The sequence below is a fragment of the Chinchilla lanigera genome, unplaced genomic scaffold, assembly GCF_000276665.1.
Source record: "Chinchilla lanigera isolate Chin_1 unplaced genomic scaffold, ChiLan1.0 scaffold00018, whole genome shotgun sequence".
Classification (NCBI taxonomy): Eukaryota; Metazoa; Chordata; class Mammalia; order Rodentia; family Chinchillidae; genus Chinchilla; species Chinchilla lanigera.
In genome coordinates this window covers 1,840,578-1,857,381 of record NW_004955419.1, presented here as the reverse complement: position 1 = coordinate 1,857,381, position 16,804 = coordinate 1,840,578, and the positions used below count along the sequence as shown (strand labels likewise).

Below are 16,804 nucleotides of genomic sequence, written 5' to 3'. Positions count from 1 at the left end.
CGGCCCTGCCGGCTGGGTCCGCAGCGTGCTCTGCATCCCATGGATATAGCAACAGGTCCCGAGTCGCTGGAGAGGTGCTTCCCCCGCGGGCAGACGGACTGCGCCAAGATGCTGGATGGCATCAAGATGGAGGAGCACGCCCTGCGCCCCGGGCCCGCCACTCTGGGGGTACTGTTGGGTGAGTGCTGGGTCGGGCGCTCTAGTGGGCACGGGCAGGGGACAGGGCGTCGTCTCGCAGTGGACGCAGGCATTGAGGCCAACGGATAAAGGAAATGGGTTCGCAGCGCACGGGGAGGAGGGGACAAGGACAAGGCTCCTAAGTGATCACCAAGGGGCAACAAGCACGCCTAAGTGGTCTCCCTGAGGGGACGGGGTGTGCGTGGGCATGCCTCAGGATGAGAGGACAGGACAGCTCCAGCCGCCAGCTGCCATCCTCACCCGGCCTAGGTTCTGGAGCTGCTGCACCGGACAGGGATAGGAAGCGGGTGGCAGGATGACAGAAAACCCAAGTAGTCACCTTCGCCTGCCTGGGAGAGGTGCCTGGTCACCTGGGAAGTGGGGGGAGCTTCTAGGAGAAAAATGTCCCCTGGGCCATCCAAACCACAGTTTGGGGGGGGGGGTTGGGGACAGAAGACTAAGATCGCCACCGTGGGGCGTGTCAGCCAGCGAGTGCCTCAGCCTCACCTCGCCTGTCTGGGTCCCAGCCGGCTGCCCCACGCTGCAGATTAACACCAAGCACTCTATCTCCGAGAAAGGGGACAGCGCAGCGCCTGGCCAAGGCTCGAGGGCCGCGGCTGTCCGCGTGGGAGCCCACAGTCTGGGATGTACTAGCTAGGGCTGCCCGGCCCCTGGCGCGGCGGCCGGAGAAAGGGAGCACAGGCGGCGGGCGACGCTCCCGGGCCACACTAGCCCTCGAGGCTGGGAGCTGCGGGCACGGCTCGCCCGCTGGAATGCTGGGGCTGGGCCGGGCGGCGCTGACGGCCCGGCTCTCGCCCTGTGCGCTGCAGGCTCTGACTGTCCGCATCCCGCCGTCTGCGAGGGCTGCCAGCGGCCCATCTCCGACCGCTTCCTGATGCGAGTCAACGAGTCGTCCTGGCACGAGGAGTGTTTGCAGTGCGCGGCGTGTCAGCAAGCCCTCACCACCAGCTGCTACTTCCGGGATCGGAAACTGTACTGCAAACAAGACTACCAACAGTAAGCGCCTCTCGTCCTGCTCCTTCCCCGCTGCCCAGCCCTTGAGCCCGGTCAGCCCCCTGCCGGGCAGGGCCCACACCGCCTCACTGAGTCAGGCTCTGCGTTCCACTGGGCCCGGCAACTCCTAGGGCTCCGCAGGCTGCGTGTTGCAGGGCTGGATCGGATTATCCCATCCGGCCAGCGCTGGCCTCTAGGTGCCACGGTTGTCCGGGGAAACCTGTGCTGGACTACTGAGTTGGGGTACAAGACAAGGCCCTGGGCCAACTGGTGAATGTGATGCCCGAGTCCTGGGGTCCGGATTTGGCCCACTGAGGTCTGAACAGAAACCAAGAATTGATTTTCAAAGGCAGGTAGTGCTTTAGGGACCCAAGCCTGGAGTGTTCTTTCCCAGCCCAAGAGTGGGTTTGGGTTTCCTGGAGCAGGAAAGTCGTGCCCTGGGCACCAGCCTGCCTTAGCAGTTAGGAGCCCCCACTCCAACAGGCTCCCTTCTGCACTTTTAGTCCCTGGTGGAGAGAAATGAGTGCCCATATTCCCCAAACCGTTCCATGCGGGAATTTTGCAGTTATAATTTTTCTTGGCTGGAGAAGCAATCTAGGAAGAGGATCTTAAAATGGCAAGTTGCAGTCTAGAATTCACGGTGAGGTGCAGAACAGAGCCAGTTGGCCCTCCCAGACCACCTCCTTTCTTGCAGTGTGTGTTGGAGAGGGGTCACCTGCTCTGACCATGGGTTGAGCCTTACCTGCTGGCTTCTGTGTTTAACTGTGCCTGTGGATTTGTATGGCAAGAAATCTGGGACAGAGGAGAATAGATGTAAGCTTTTTCTTTTGACCTGCTGGTTTTGTGCCTTACGGTGCAGTTGGGAGGAAGGCAATAAGGAGCAACAGCGGAAAGAGGGGTGTGGGGGTCCCCACGGTGGATTGTAGGGATAGCTGGGTGCCTGTGAGAACTTTTAGTGATGCCCAGAAAATTGTCTTGGAGAGAGCTGTAGGGTGGGGAGATGGCCGGATGATTTGGGGCTGGAGAGGACTGTGTGTGCCCACACCTCCAGGAAAAGGCTGGGTTGCTTGTGGTGAGTGCTGAACGTAGCCTCCCTGCTGTGCCCAAGGAGTATCCCCAAATCCAGGGTCTGGTGGGCAGTAGAGAAGCCCAACAGCTGGCTTGGCGGAGGCTGTGGAACTGCGACTGCAAGCCAGAGCCCTAGAGAGGGCATCAGGTTCTACCCTAAAGGTGCTGGCTGTGTCCCCTTGGTGTGGGGAAGGGCAGGAGCTGCTTTTTGCGCCTTGCTCTTCTGCTGGCTGGTGGCTCTGTGGGCAGGAATTGGGGTCCATTCCGATGATCGGCTCTTTTGCTGGTCCTGGGACACAGCTGACAGAGGCCTCTCCCGCTGTATGAAGTAGTGTCCTGGGCTGGTAGGATTCTAATTCTGGATAAGGGAAAGGCCACCAGTCAGTTTACTCACAGCGGGCCATAGAGCAGCGCAAATAAAATAGGGTCCATGTGGTTGTGGGCTTTGGGCAGGCCCGGGGAGCGTGTGATGGGGTATACCAGCCCCCAGCCCATCCATACCCTGCACCCCTGGCCCTGCTGTGCCCGCCTGATGCTGAGCTTTGCTCTAGCAGTGCCAACTCTCACCCAGCTCAGCCACTGGCTTCAGTAACTCAACACGTGGGGCCAAGAGACCAGGGAAACTAGAAACGGGCCTCTGAAATATTCACGTAGCTTTAATTTTTTTTTTTTTTGTCCGAAAGACTCTTTCCAACCTCTTGTACATATGTACTCCCTAATCATTATAGGGCGTCTCTTTAAAAGAACTCAAGCATGCCCCCCTGGTCCTGCAGTCACAAAGGCGACAAGTCACAACATTTGAGCTTGGGTGTTGCCTTAGAGATGAAGGACTGACCCCCTCATTTTACAAAACAATTCAACATTTGCAACTGCTTTGTCCAATGTATATTTGTTTTTAAAAGAAAAAGTCGGCTAAGAGCCTGCTGCTTCTGTGCAATCTTGTGCGTTGGGAATGAATTTTGTCGTAGGGTGAATCTCAGGTTCTGTCGCTTAGAGTCCGGCGGTGAGGCTGAAGCCTCAGGGAGGAAAGGGGAGGCATTATTCTTTCCACTCCGGTCTCCTCCTCCTCCCTCATCCCCTCTTTCTTCCCGTTTATGCCAATTAGGTATCTTCACTAGGCTGGCCTGCGGGGATGCTGGGCGGGGTGGTAGGGTGGGGGTTATCCAGACAGTTTGGGGGACAAATCCCCCAGTGGGCCCAGGCACCATTTCATGGGGAGAGCAAGCAAAGCCAGGCAGGCAAGAGCTCCCTGGGAAGCAAATGTTCTTTACACAATAAGATTTTTTTTTTTATTCACGATTTCTTTTTTTTTTTCTTTGAGAATCACACATGCATATTTATTTCATCTGTGTGCAAATGCTTTTCAGCCGAGAACTGAGACAAGTAGGCACAGAATTGTGCCTTCTAGGTTTTGTCTAGTCTGTATGTCAGTGGCATTGGGAAACTAACACCCCCCAACTTTTGAGGGGAAAAAATGTGTCCTCACCGGGTTGTAGGAGCTCCGGGTTGTTCCTTAAAGGTTGCCATCTTTAGTAAATGTCTCTTCTTCCTTTCCATTTGTTCTCAAAGACCCAGGCACCCAGATGTGTAGTTATTTTACGCACCATGGGGGTGATTAATTGACGTTTGGACACATTTAGTAACATTAGATAAAATCCACCTTTATGTCCTTAGTTGAGCAAAACTGAGTGAGTTTGGGCATTTTTGCTTGTGACTCGAAAAGGATCCTTCTCTCTGCGTGGTTTTTTTTTGAGGGGGTGCTCCTTCTGAAAAACAAAACCAAAAACAGCCACCACCTTCGCCCCTTTTCGGAGCAAAAACCCGATAAGAAACCCGGGAGAAACACGGCCTCTGCGAAATCGCGGACCTCCGTGCCTTCCACCGCAGAACAGACAGAAAAACAATAACCAAAAAATGACAACATCCCCTCCCCAATTTGTTTTCTTGGAGGTTTGGCCAAATTGAATTCTGTAACTCTCTTTTCTTGCTGTCTGTCGCTGTCTGGAAAGGCTTTCTATCCTGAGGAGGTGGCGATTCCTAGAGGAGGCTCCGGAAGGGGGGAGGGCCAGTGGGAGAGTCCAAAAATCTGTCACAAAATGGAGTCTAATCGCTTGTAATACAGTTCCCAGGTCTAGCGACCCGAAACTCGGTGGTGTGCAAGCGGGAGCCTTTGTGTGCGAGCCGTGGGACGCGGGGCTCCTGCCCGGGTGTCCGAGGCTGGTGGCTCCTTTCTGCCGCCCGGCCTGCCCTGGGCGCCCAGCAGCAGGCAGCTCCCACTCCCCGGGCTCCACTGAGCCTGCCCGAGTGCCTTGGGCTCCTCTCCCTAGGTAGGATGCCGCCACCGGGGTGGAAGATGGTGTTGAGACTGGATGGGAGTTTCACAAAAAGCCGTCTGAGTCCTGGGGTGGTTTTTAAAAAATTTTCCCAGCTGGCTGTGGCTGCAAGTGGCCCAACCGTGCTCTTCCCAGCACATTCCTTTCCTTGGAAGTGTTTACACCAAGGCCTTCCTGGGAGGCTCACCTCGCACCGGAGCCCGGAGCCCGGAGCCCGGAGCTCAGAGCCCGGAGCCCGGAGCCCGGAGCCGGCAGAGTGCCGGTGTGGTTGTGGCACTGGAGGAACAAAGCCAGGTTGGAGCCTTTTCTGGCAGCTGCTGCTGTTCCCAGCTTGAAGACCTTCTGTAGGCCTACGGCAGCATCCCCTTCCCAGTAGATACCTAGCCCAGCAGGGACCCTCAAAGGGCTAATTCAGGGCTACAGGCACCACTGCCCACAGCCTGGGATAGAGAATCTGTCCTAGACCAATCTGCTTTGGAAAAGGAGACTTTGCCTTATAAGAAAGCCTTCGGGTCGCTCTCCCCTCGGGGGGCCTGAGGGCTGAAGGACTCAGTGGGCCAGCCTAAGTCTCGGACCCTCTGGCCCCATTGAAAGGCACCTCTCCATTTAACCCCAGCACCTTGGCTGTGGGCAGGAGGGTAGGCAGAGGCCTCCCTGACGCTGCAGTCATCTGCTGCTGAACGGAGGCATTATTCACAGCGACTCCTGCTCACCCTCTATTCCCCAGGCTCTGGGCTGGTGTAGCCTTATTTGTTTGCCGGATTTTTCTCAAGTGGGGGAAGCAGGCTGTGAGGATCTGCTTTGGAGTATGTGATTGGTGACACTCAGCTCTCTCCAGAGCAAAAGCCTAGTTTAGGGACGCACAGCTCTGGCACCTAGATCCTTTCTATACAATGTGAACCATCTACCTGGAGGAAAGTATTCTTATAGAGACTCCTGATAAGGTGCCCCAAAGGAGCTGGCATCTTGCCTGGCATGTTATTAACACTCTGGAAATTATTGTTATATTGTTGCCATCATCGTAACAGGTAATGCCTTGTCCCTAAAGACACAGACTGCCGACAGGTTCCCTGCCCAAGGTGCAGCTGGCGTGCTGGGCTTGCCATGAGCTCTTTCTGCAGGGAGGATGCAGGGCATCCCTGGGGAAACCATTCCCTGTGCCTGGCTAGGACATCGTGAGGGTCCTGCCCCCCTCAACCACCAAAAGAGCTTTAGGCTCTGAGTCCGAGAGAGCTTCCCTTCCCAGCCCGCTGTTGATCTCCCTTAAGTGGCTGCCCCTCCTTAAGCTTGGTTCTCTATCGCCAAACCAGGAGGGTGGCATCACGTGTGGGGTGGTTGTGTGGATTTCATTTTGAGGGGCACCTGGTGGAGCTGCAGTAAATGTTTCATCCTCCAAGAGATCTTTTGCCCTCTTTTGCACCTCAAGAGAGATGGAGAAACTTTTGATCCTGAGCATGAGGTCCATGCCAACAGGGTGTTTGTTAGCAGGAAGGGCAGGCAGCCGGCGGGCCCGGGGCACCACTCTCTTCCTCCTGGGGGCAGGGAGGTTGGCCTAGAGCAACTGTATTTCCACTAGGGAACAATTGGCATCTCCAGGGTCTACATATTGCTAGGAAAATATAGCCAGTAATATAATTTCATATTTGAAGAACTGTTCATGCTTATTGTTATTGTGATTCAAATGACAGAGAATAAAGCTCAGCCAACATCTTCAAGGCTGATGATGGGCTAGGTGGAAGGGGGACTCAGAGGGGAGAGATTTGTCTGCCGAGGTTTTCAAAGCGTAGAGGAGCTGTGTCCTTACGAGATTTCCATTTGTAGTGGGCCGGAGTCTCCTCTGTCTTGTGGCTGTGGGTTTGTTTGTTTGTTTGTTTGTTTGTTTTAAAGAATAGGACCACAGCAAGAAAAGGTCAGGGGAGCAGCTCTGCTTTGACATCACGTAGGTGAAGGATGGAGGACACTCTCAGCGACATGAGTTATAGCTCCCAATTTGTTAGACATCACAGTCAGACCTCACCTGGGGGAGGGAGGAGCGAGGATGTGCACCCCCCACATCTGAGGAGCTGCGTGTGAGCTGTCAATCAGCTGGAGGGACCTAGGCCTCAAGGCCCTGGCTCTCTGGCTGACCCAGCCGGAAGTTCCTCCGGTCCTCTCCAACCCTCAGATTCTGTGCTGATGGCAGCAAAGAGCAAAACCAAAATTATATATATTTGCTGCCACTGCAGTCAGAAGTGGGGAGGTGGTGGTAGTGAGGGAGGCTGAGGCTGAAAACCATATTTGAAAAAGTTGATTCAGGAAGGCAGAGGAAGCAAAGTGGCAGACGTTTGCCATTTCATCGACTGGCTGGTGTTCTCCATTCATGTCATAAATGTCTCCTGTCATTTGATGCCAAAAGCAACATGATTTGGTTCCCCAGTGGCCTATAGAGTTTTTTTCTCTCTCTCTCTCTCATTTTTTTTTTTTTTTGCAGTAAATGTTTATTTGTTAATAATATACTTTAAACAGCCCAGGTTTGACCTCAAGTCTCCTGAAGCATCCATCTTCCCCCAGAAAAATGTTTCAAAGTTTGTGTAATTTTGGGGGGAAGGTGTAACTGACGGGCAGTGAAGGGCCTGTGTTTGCTTTAACTACTGCTGCAGCGTGGAGTGGTGGGGTATAAGGGACCACTGTGCTCTGACTGGCGACTTTCTTGAGTTTCAGGCCTGGCTGACAGCATTTCCTCCATGCCCTTTACCTTTTGCTTCGCCTGATCAGTACAAATAAATTTCTGCGTGAGCCCTTCCTTTGTTATTCCCTGGGCAGTAGTGTATCCACCTCAGCTTTTTGACTGGCAGACGCTGGACCTGCCCTTCTGACTCTGGGGCCCTCAAGACGGGTGAGAGTCTCAGGTTGTGTGGGCACGTGATGTGGAGGGGGCGCTTTGTTTCAGTGGAGAACCTGGCTTGGGCTGGTCCTGGATCAGTATACTGACGGATGGCCAAGTACCTAGCTGGCCTGGCCCTCTGAACTTGGGGAAGCGCGGCTGAAGGAAAAACCCCAGTTCCTGGAGTCTGGTTCCAGAAGAAACAAAGATGTTGGCTTCCTGGCCCCCACACTGTGAGAGGCTTTCCCCAGGAACTGTGGGGAGGTTGCCTGCTGAGGAGGGAGGGTTCTGAGGGCAGTCCCCATGCCGCCGCGGCTAGGCTAGCAGGAGCATAGAGGACGCTAAGCTGCTGGGTAGATGAGGAAAGATGCTGGGTAAATGGGCACGCTGGACCCTGGACTGCCACAGGGTTCCTCCCGTGGGGGCCTCTCGGGTGCTCTAGCCCAGATCCTGGAAGAGGAGGAGGAGGGCTGCTCTGGAACAAGCTGGGTGTGACCGTGTTCCCCTTCCTCCCGCCTCCCTCAGCTTGCTTGCAGGGAAGACTTGGTGATTCTTGTCATGTGATGCCTGGATCGCTATAGTTACTGAGCTGTTGGGGTGCGGGTAGGAGCCCAGGCCTGAGATGCCTTAGCCTGTAATGATCAGAAGGCGGGTGCTATGGGGGAACCTCTTCATGCAGGGGTCCTGGGTGGGGTGCATTTTCTCAAAGGACGAGCAAGGTTGTAATTAGAGTTTGAGGGTGGAGGACATCTCCATCTCCTGAGCAACAGAAAGGACTGATTGCTCCTCCTGAGCCTCAGTTTCCTCCTCTGTGAAGTGGGGAGATAATTCCAATCCCTTGGGGTTGCTCAGAGGATAAAGTGGAATGAATCCTAGGGTGCCACCCTGTATTGGGCATTGGGTCAATGTATGTTTTCTTCCTTCCTGCCTGCAAGGGAGGGGAGGCAGTCTTGTCTGGCAGGAATGCTTTATCTGCCCTGCATAGGAGGCCCAGAAAATGCAGCCTCCTAAACAGGGCTCCAGAGGGGCCTTGTGCACCCTTCTGCCCCTCAGGAAGGTCTGAGGCCTGTGTTTTGAATTTTTCCCCGGAAAAGGAAACGGGACAGGTCTGGCTGCCGAGACTGCCCCTTGGTGGTAGGAGTAGCCTGTGGATAGGCTCTCGTGGCCACTGAGGCACCGAGGTCCCATTTCTTCCAGCAGACCCCTGAGCCTGACCCTGGAGATGAACTTGCAGGACCACAGCCTTACCGACCCCTGAGGGGCGCCCACAGTGGTGCATCTAGAAGGGAAAGCAAATTGGCATGCGGTGAGCGCCCGTGAGGCCCTCTGGCCTTTTTGCTCAGGCTGTAGTATGGGTGAGGAAACTGAGGCTGAGGCGTTTAAACAGGTTCCCCTAAGGGAGTCTAACGCCCCACCGCCGGAGAGCCCTAAAACCTCACCTCCCGGAAGTGCCGGATGCCGGATCTACACAGTTGTGATTCTCCTTGGAGCTCCCAGCCTGGAAGGGTCGGGGCGGAGGGTGGAGGGTCACTGCTCTCCTAGCGCTGAATGCCCCCTGTAGGGCCAACCCTGGCCCGAGGAGGAAAAAGGTTACAATAACTGCTTTCCCGAGCAGGAGAGTTTCCTTCGCCGCCGGGCGCGCAGGCGGGGTAGTTCTCGGCAGCCGGCACCGCGCCCTGCCGGGCCCTCTCGAGCGAGCGGGGTTCTGCTCTGCTCCGCTCGCGGCCTCCCTTCCCGGGAGTGGGGCAGCGCGCTGCGCGGCGCCCGGGCTCCTCGGCCCAGCGGGGGGCGCCCGCGGTGGTTGATGAATTTCGGTGTCACCAGGGGTTTAGCCCGGATTTGGGAACCGCGCGCTCTAATACGCGCACACGGTCCTGCCCTTTCTAAAGCGTAGCCCTTTTCACCCAGCTTCTGATTTATGAAGGAATCCGATCCCGGGACGGGCTGGGCTGGAGGTGGGAGCCGGGGCCCCGCGGCACTCTTCGGGTTCCCTTGCGTTTCGGGGATTCTTGGCAGCCCGGAGGCTCTCCCGGGCCGAACTCGGGCTGCGCTGCCTGCCCCGTGGGGACTCGCACGGCCCAGAAGGAGCGGGTCCCCCAAGGAGAAGGTTCCCGCTGCAGCGGAGCGGGCTCATTTTCATTCCTGGCTGAGCACGGCCCCTGCCCCTCCCCAAGCCCTCCTGCCGACCCCCTTGGGCAGGCCCAAAAGCAGCGAGTTCGGGAAGTTTGTTTATTGAAGGAACGGAAAATTGAAGAGGGAAAAAAAGTCTAAGACCTTTTTCCCCCGCCCGAGAAATGTGCAAAGTCCCCGAGCTCCTGGAGGTGGCGGCCCGAAAGCGAAGTTCCTGGCGCGCACTCGCGGGCCGACCCTAGCCCCCTCCTCCTGCGCCCCTTTTTTTTCTTTCCAGATTTGGTTTGCAGGGGGGAAATGTGGTTGTATCAATCCACAAATATTTACTCTTAACAGACTTGTATCTGTGGAGATTTCGAACAAAGACAGTTTAGGGGGATTACAAAGACCCTAAACCCCGTTTTTCTCCGGGACTTGGTGCTTTAAATGCCAATTACAGGCGAGCCATATCCAACAGCAACGGGGGAAGGCGGGCAGGGTCCGGGAGGGAGTGGGGGGCGAGCTCAGCCATTAAATGTAACTTTTCATTATGAAAAGGATTTCGCCGGTTTTATCTTCTAATAAGATTATGTCACGAACACAAGTACCTAGGATGGTGCTGAGTGACAGGGCTCTGTCGTTTAATCAGAGGCTGCACCGCTCAAACCTCGGGGCCCTTTGTCCCACCGAGTGAACTACGGAAACTTGTGGTCCTAATCCCCTTATTCATGTCAAGCAGAGAAAAGAAGCCGAGCACCTTACAACCGTGTCCCCTCCACCCCTTCCGAGGGTGGCGGGAGGAGGGGGACTTGGGCCCAGGAGCACCGGCCCCCAGCCTGGCCTCTGGAGCCCAGCGATGGGGCAGGAACAGAGGGAGGGCCGCTTTGCTGCTTTGCTGCAGCCTTAGTTGGCAGCGTCTGGGAAATGGGAGCAGGAGTCCCACCTGGACCATTGGGGCCCCTTGCAGGGGGGATTTATTGCTCCTATTGATAGCATTCACAGTCTGGTCTCCTCTTCGCAGGGAAGGTGGTGCTGGGGGACATACAGCCACCACCCTTACCAAAATGGGACTGACACAGAGAGAAACAAAGGAGATGCCAGGCTGGGGTTTTCCCAGGGGCAGATTTCATTCGCTCTGTGGGACTGATGTCACAGCCTTCAAAGTCCTGCAGGTCCCCAGGGTTGGCTAGTCCCAAACTTCAAGCATGGCCCCTTTTTTCTGCAGGCCAAATTCCTTTGTTTAACCCCCACGGAAACCCGCTTGTCTGCTGGAGTGTTGGCGCCTTTATTCTCACACGAGTAGCTGCCACCGCCCTCGTCCCACCGTTTGCAGGTCTTTCCGGAGGCACCCTGGCCGTGGATGTCACCACCTTATCCAATTCCCAACAGCTTGCTTGGACAACTAGAGCTCCTGCCAGTGCAGTGGGCCTGGAGGCACGGACCTCGGCCACCAGCCTTCACCTCTGGGCACAGTGGGAAGCCGTGGGCAACCAAGAAGCAGCAGTGCGTGGTTCCGGGTCAGTGCGCTAGCTGAAAAAACCAAAAGCAAAACCAACACCCAGCAAAGGAAACCCAAGGATCCTCTTTGCTCCCCTCCAGGGACAGAGCTCTCAGGGTTTCAGCTTGACATTCCCAGAGTCAAAGGAACAGGAGGGGAGCTCCAAAGAAATAAATGTCTCTGATACACCCTGCTCCTGGACAACTCTAAAGCTCCTGTAGGCTCTGCTCCGGGGACCCAAGTATGCCGTGGCAGTGCTCCCGGGACGCCTAACTACAGCAATCTCCTCCCATGAGGATCCCAGGCTCTGGGCGAAAGGAGGATCGGGCTGAGAGCAGGGTGTCACCTCGTAAAAGCGACAGGCAAGGGCTGTTTTATGGGGAGGGAGAAGGGGCAGGAAGTGATGCTTCCATGTCGGCTGCACTGGGACAGAGCTCCGGTGGGAGTCCGATCTCAGTAGGGGACAACCAGAGGGACAGGGTGGGGCCGGAGATAGTTGAAGGACTTAGGTCGTCTGACCTAGTCAGATCCACAGTCATTAAGCATAGGGTGGGGACAGGCAGGAGCTGGGAAGGGGACCGTGGGTTAGGAACCCAGAGCCCACCTCCCACCCATCCTGTCCTGGAGCCCCCGTATAGCCTGGGCTTAGCCCACTACTGGCCCTTCCTCTTAGTGGAGGAGTGGGAGAGAGACTTTCTCCCTCGAAACACTTGATACCAACTTTGTTTTTTTGGCAAGAAAAATAAGCCTTGTTTGGAAAGAGGGGGGGCATCCAGCAAGCGAGGGAAAGAGCAAGCCGGCGGCAGCGACGGCGGCAGCAGCGGCAGAGCAAACTTTTCGGATTAGGTTTCAGCGCCTCCGCCCCACCCCCAGCCTCACGGTGGTGATTTGTGTGCGGGGGTCTGTGACCCTGCAAGCATCAAACGGCCCGCGGGAACCGGCCGAGTTCAGAGGGACAGTGGACAGAGGGGCAGCCTAAGACAACGCAGATGGTTCGTATCAGCCGGCTGGGCCGCACCCTGGGTGCGAAGCGTCTGCCCCAGGGCCCTGGCTCCTCTGCCTGGGAGAGGCAAGAGAGGAGGCCACCGCATGAGGGCTAGCAGGGAGCCAGAAACATAGCCATCAGTGCTTCTTGGCCGAGGATAGACGGTTCCTCCACCAGGCAGTCCTGATACTAGCCAAGCCTGGGGCACCTTGCTTACCCGAAGTGGCCTCGAAGCCGCAGGGACTGGCCAGGAAGGGAAGCCCTCCAGCCTTTTCCAGGTGGCTGGGTTTACCCTTGTGGGGGGCTTGTCCTGATCATAGATTGTAGTGCAGTTGGGATGGGGGACAGGGGTATCTTATTCACCTTTTTCACCAAAGGAGGAATCCTGCTGTCACAGGCTCTCTCTGACATGCTTTCATTCATCCTGCCCCATGGTAGGATGTCCTCCTTGAGCCCTTCTGCCTGGTGTGGCCTCACCTTGAGGGACTCTGCTGTTTTATCCTCCCAGCCCCAAGGGAAAGCTGTGGCTCATTAGTACACTGACCCATAGCCTTGTTTGGGGGCTGACTGCCCAGCTTGGTTGGGGTGGGAGGGGCTCACCCCCACCACCTTGGCCTCTGCTGCCCTTCAGTCCCGAGAGCTAAAGCCAGGCTATCGACCTCAGCAGGCCCAGGCTTCCCGGCCTAACCTGCAGAGCCTCCAAGGACCCTGAGGACAATGAGTATACAGCAGGGCCACACCCACAGGGACTTGGGGGTTGCTTTAGAACGTCCCAGTTGAAGGGCTCTTCGGGATCCTTGCAGCAGTGGGGAAACTGAGGCCTGGCTGTAGTAGGGCTTGCTCAGTTATAGCAGGGCACAAGCAGGAACTTCAGTCTGCGTGCAGAGTTCAGGTGGCAACTTCACAGTTCTTACGAGAACCTTCTCCCAGGCCCTAGCATTAATACTGGCCTTCTCTGTCTCCCTGGTCTGAGGTCCTAGGATCCCAGGTGACAGGTAGCCTCAACAAGGAAATGATTCTGAGTTTTCTGGGCCACGTGGGTGTGGGAATTTTATCATCTAAATTGGGACCCTGAGCAACAGGAGCCAGGGGAGCACAGAGCCTCATCCCGTCATTGCTCGGTCCCTTTCTCTCCCAGACCTTGGGCCGGGCCCTTCTCTCCCCAGTGGGTCACAGGGAGGCCAGCATCTTGCTCAGGACTGCGAGGGGCGTGGGCTGCCAGGACCTCTCGAGACTCCATCTCCCCAGGTCCCTGCCTCAGGGGAGCAGGCGGCTGGGTCATCTGTGCACGGAAGACACATCTGTCCTCCACATGTTGGAGGCCGAGCTGAGGACATGTGGTTTGGGACGTGTTATCTTAATCATATTTATTAGCCAATCCTGGAAAAAAAAAAAGGAGTTTGATATTGTTACGATTCGGAAAAGATCCCCAAATCTACACAATGACAGATCAGGGGCGGCCTCTAGCAGCAGCCAGGTTTCAGCTGGGCGCACGACGTGGTTTTGGAAGTCCTCTGGATTGTTCTAGTGCGATGGAATCTCTGGGCTGTGAAACCGTACTTACCGTTTTCATTTTCCCAAGCCAAGATCTGAAGCAAAATTAATTACTCCGCCTTGACTGATAGTTGTTCTGTTGGAGTATGGTTCTAATCCTTATTAACATTCTCTAAAGTCAGACATGAAATATGACTTTTGCACCACACTCTTTGGCATATGTTTTTCTTTTCCAGGATATTTTTCAGGCTATCTCCAAGCCTCACTGCTGTTCATTATTTTTGCCATAGGTCTAAAGTTGCCAGCCCCAAAGCCAGTCCCGCACCGAGCACAGCCGGGGGGCAGGGGAGCAGGGTATGACACATCTCTGCTCACAATGCAAATTGCTTCTGATTATTGAGCTTTGAATATTCTCCTCCATCATGTTTTTATTAAAAAAACGCAAGCATATTTACGCTTGATAGTGTCTTCAATTAGGTTTAAAAAAAAAACACGGGGGGGGGGTGTTCCCCTTTCTATAGCAGTATGTAAAGAAAATAGTTGTTATGACCGCAAAATTACCATCCAAGCCTGGAACGAGTAAAGCCAGCCCTGCTTTGACAAGCCCAGCAGGCTGGGCGCTTTTTTTCAACACGTTCCAGCTGCTAGAGAAACAGACAAGAGAGGAAGCCCACAGCAGCCTCCGATCTGCAGGGTACTGGGGCCACTGCTCAGTAGCTAACACTTCTGCTTTCTGACAGCCAGGGCAGCAGCAGTAGCAATAATAAGCACGGTGGATGCTTGTTTAGCACTTGTAGCCCGCCAGGCAGGGCTCTAAGCACGTTCCTTTCTGCAGTGACACTGTGACTTTGGTGCCTGTGCTGCTTTTGTATTCAGATAAGACAACTGACGCAGAGAGAAGTGGAGGGACTTGCCCAGGGCCACACAGCCAGTGGATGGAACTGCAAGTGGAGCCTGAGCATTGTGTCCCAAGAAAACTTTCAGGGGTCCTTTGGGAGGGCGGGTTCCAGTTGCTGCCTGTTGAATGCATGGCTCATAATGAATGGCCAGGGTTCGCGTGTGCACTGCCAAGATAAGGCTCTGTCGGGGATTATCTCGTGCATCTTCTCACTGCCCTTCGTTACCATCGTGTCCCCTTAGCCAGCTCGAAGCTTAACAGGAGAGGCTCAGTGAGCCCCCAGGCTCACACAGCTTCGGGTGGCAGTGATCAGCACTGTCACATGCTATATCTTAGGCATAGAGTGAGCCCTCGGCAGCCCAGAGCTTGGTGCGTGCTCCTAAAGCACTGCTGTTTTTCTGGGTTTCAGGGGATCAAACTGGGGCCCTGAGAGTTGAAGCCACATACCCAGGATCACACAGCCAGAAGGGGGTAGTACTGAGCAGCGTGGGCCAGCATCCTCGGCGTGGTGACCAGCCCGCTCCACGGCTCCCAAGCCCGAGGAAACTAGGGCTTGGGGGACACCCAGACCTAGGCTGCACCATGGACTCCCTCCAGCTGACTTGCCTCCTCAGTAGCAGGTGCAGTATATTTTGGCATTAGGGGAAGGATATATGTGTGATCTACCTGGTACCGGCATCTCATCCCAGCCGCATTTTATGAAGAAACAAAAGCACCAAGAACTTAAGTGAGTTACCCCAGGTCACACAGCTAGTAGCTGATGGGAGTCATGCTCAGGAGTCCTGGGTCTAAGCCGGTGCCTCTCAGAGAGAGGCTGAATCATCCCCCTCTAGGGCAGCACCGTAGGTTTCATGGGTGGCCCTCCCTGAAGACCTTCAAGGTGCTTTGCAAATAAATGAAGAGAGCAGGGAAGTTCAGAGAGGGAAAGTGCTTTTCCCAGGATTGCCCAGCAAGGTGTAGCCAGTTGGGGTCTGTGCTCCTGCTGGGGATGGCAGGGCCCACCAGGCGGGGAACAGGCAAGCAGCCCTGCCCTGTGGGTGAGAGCACAGCCAGCCTTCCCAGGGCATCTCTACCCTAGCAGTGCCTTCCTTGCTCCGGACTGCCAGTCAGGGTGTCTCACAGGCACTGTCTGCCCTTTGAAGGGACGCCGCCTGAGTGTGTCACTTTGAACTGCAAAAGGGCCTGTGGTGAGGGTTCAGCCCCCTCCCACGTGCCTCGCCTGCCCATCCCACCAGGTCTGGTTGCAGTCAGCAGGCCTGGAGCCAGAGGGGCAGGCAGGGCAGAGCCCCCCTGCGGGGCATCAGCCTGCTAAGTGAGCAGCACAGACCCCTGGCGGTAGACAGTGCTGGCTGGCCACTCGCCCGCCATCCCACATGGCAAAAGTTCAGGCCCAGCAAGCGCTGCCACCCTCCCACAGACATGCCTTCGCGGCTGCTGAAAAATATCTCTGACCATCAAAGATTTCCATTAAAATAGCAGTGATGATCGTAACCTGTAAAAGGAAGCGTCTTACTTGGGGCACAGGGAGTCTTTTGGACCCAGCACTATACTCTGCCCCTGCCAAGTGGCCTCTGCTCTGCGACAGAGGGTGTTAGAGAGGAGGGAGGGGCAGCTGGGCAGGTATTCCCAGCACCCAACTGGGGGCCTTTTAGGTGCTGGTTAACCTGGGCCAGGAGGGCAAAAGCCCACCCTGCCCTTGGAGAGCTCTTGAGATAAGTGAACGGGATGGGATGGGGTAGGTGTGGGGCGTAGTTACGCAGAAATCACTCCAGCCCATGCCTTTGCCTGCAGATGCTGGCCTCTTTTGGGGCTCTGGCTGTGTTGCCCAGGCTGGCCCCAAATTCCTGGGCTGAAGAGATTTTTTGACCTTTCAGATAGCTAGGACTACAGGTGCACACCACCATGTCTAAATTCTTGGCGTTAGTGACCCCAGAAGTGAATTCTGAAAAGGCCCACAACTTAACCAACTTTGGTCTTTTTTGTTGCTTGTTTTTGTTTTTCAGTGCTGGAGATGGAACCCAGGGCCTCACACACGCTAGGCAAGTGCTCTACCACTGAGCTACATCCCCAGCCCCGTAACAGGATTCTTCAACAGAGCTTTGGAGCCTCAGCTTTCAAAGTTGGAGTCTAGGCTCAGCTCGGTTCCTAGTTATGTGCTGTTGGGCTCGGTGCTGTACCTCTCTGTGCCTCAGTTCCCCCAGTCTGTTGAGAACCAAATACTTGCTTCAGGGCCATGCTATTTAAAGGACAGAGTGGATGCAACCTTTCAGGAGTGTGGTTCTTGCTGATTTTCCCATAGCTGCTCCCCCAGCCCTTTGTGTTGGGCCTCAGCAGGTATAATGCTTTGGTTATGTCCTCCAGGCCT

The 16,804-nt window shown here is 55.5% G+C and overlaps 1 protein-coding gene across 2 annotated transcripts in view; it reads left to right on the top strand.

Annotated features, from left to right (window-relative positions):
- The first annotated feature begins 6 nt into the window (after positions 1–6).
- The window catches only part of Lmx1b (LIM homeobox transcription factor 1, beta), a 74,810-nt gene continuing 58,012 nt past the window's right edge, over positions 7–16,804 (top strand). For both annotated transcript variants that reach the window (XM_005382451.2, XM_005382450.2), the window contains exons 1-2: positions 7–178; positions 1,008–1,194. In XM_005382451.2, the coding sequence (XP_005382508.1) occupies positions 40–178; positions 1,008–1,194 (326 nt within the window). In that variant the 5' untranslated portion in view covers positions 7–39. The remainder of the gene's footprint in view (positions 179–1,007; positions 1,195–16,804) is intronic.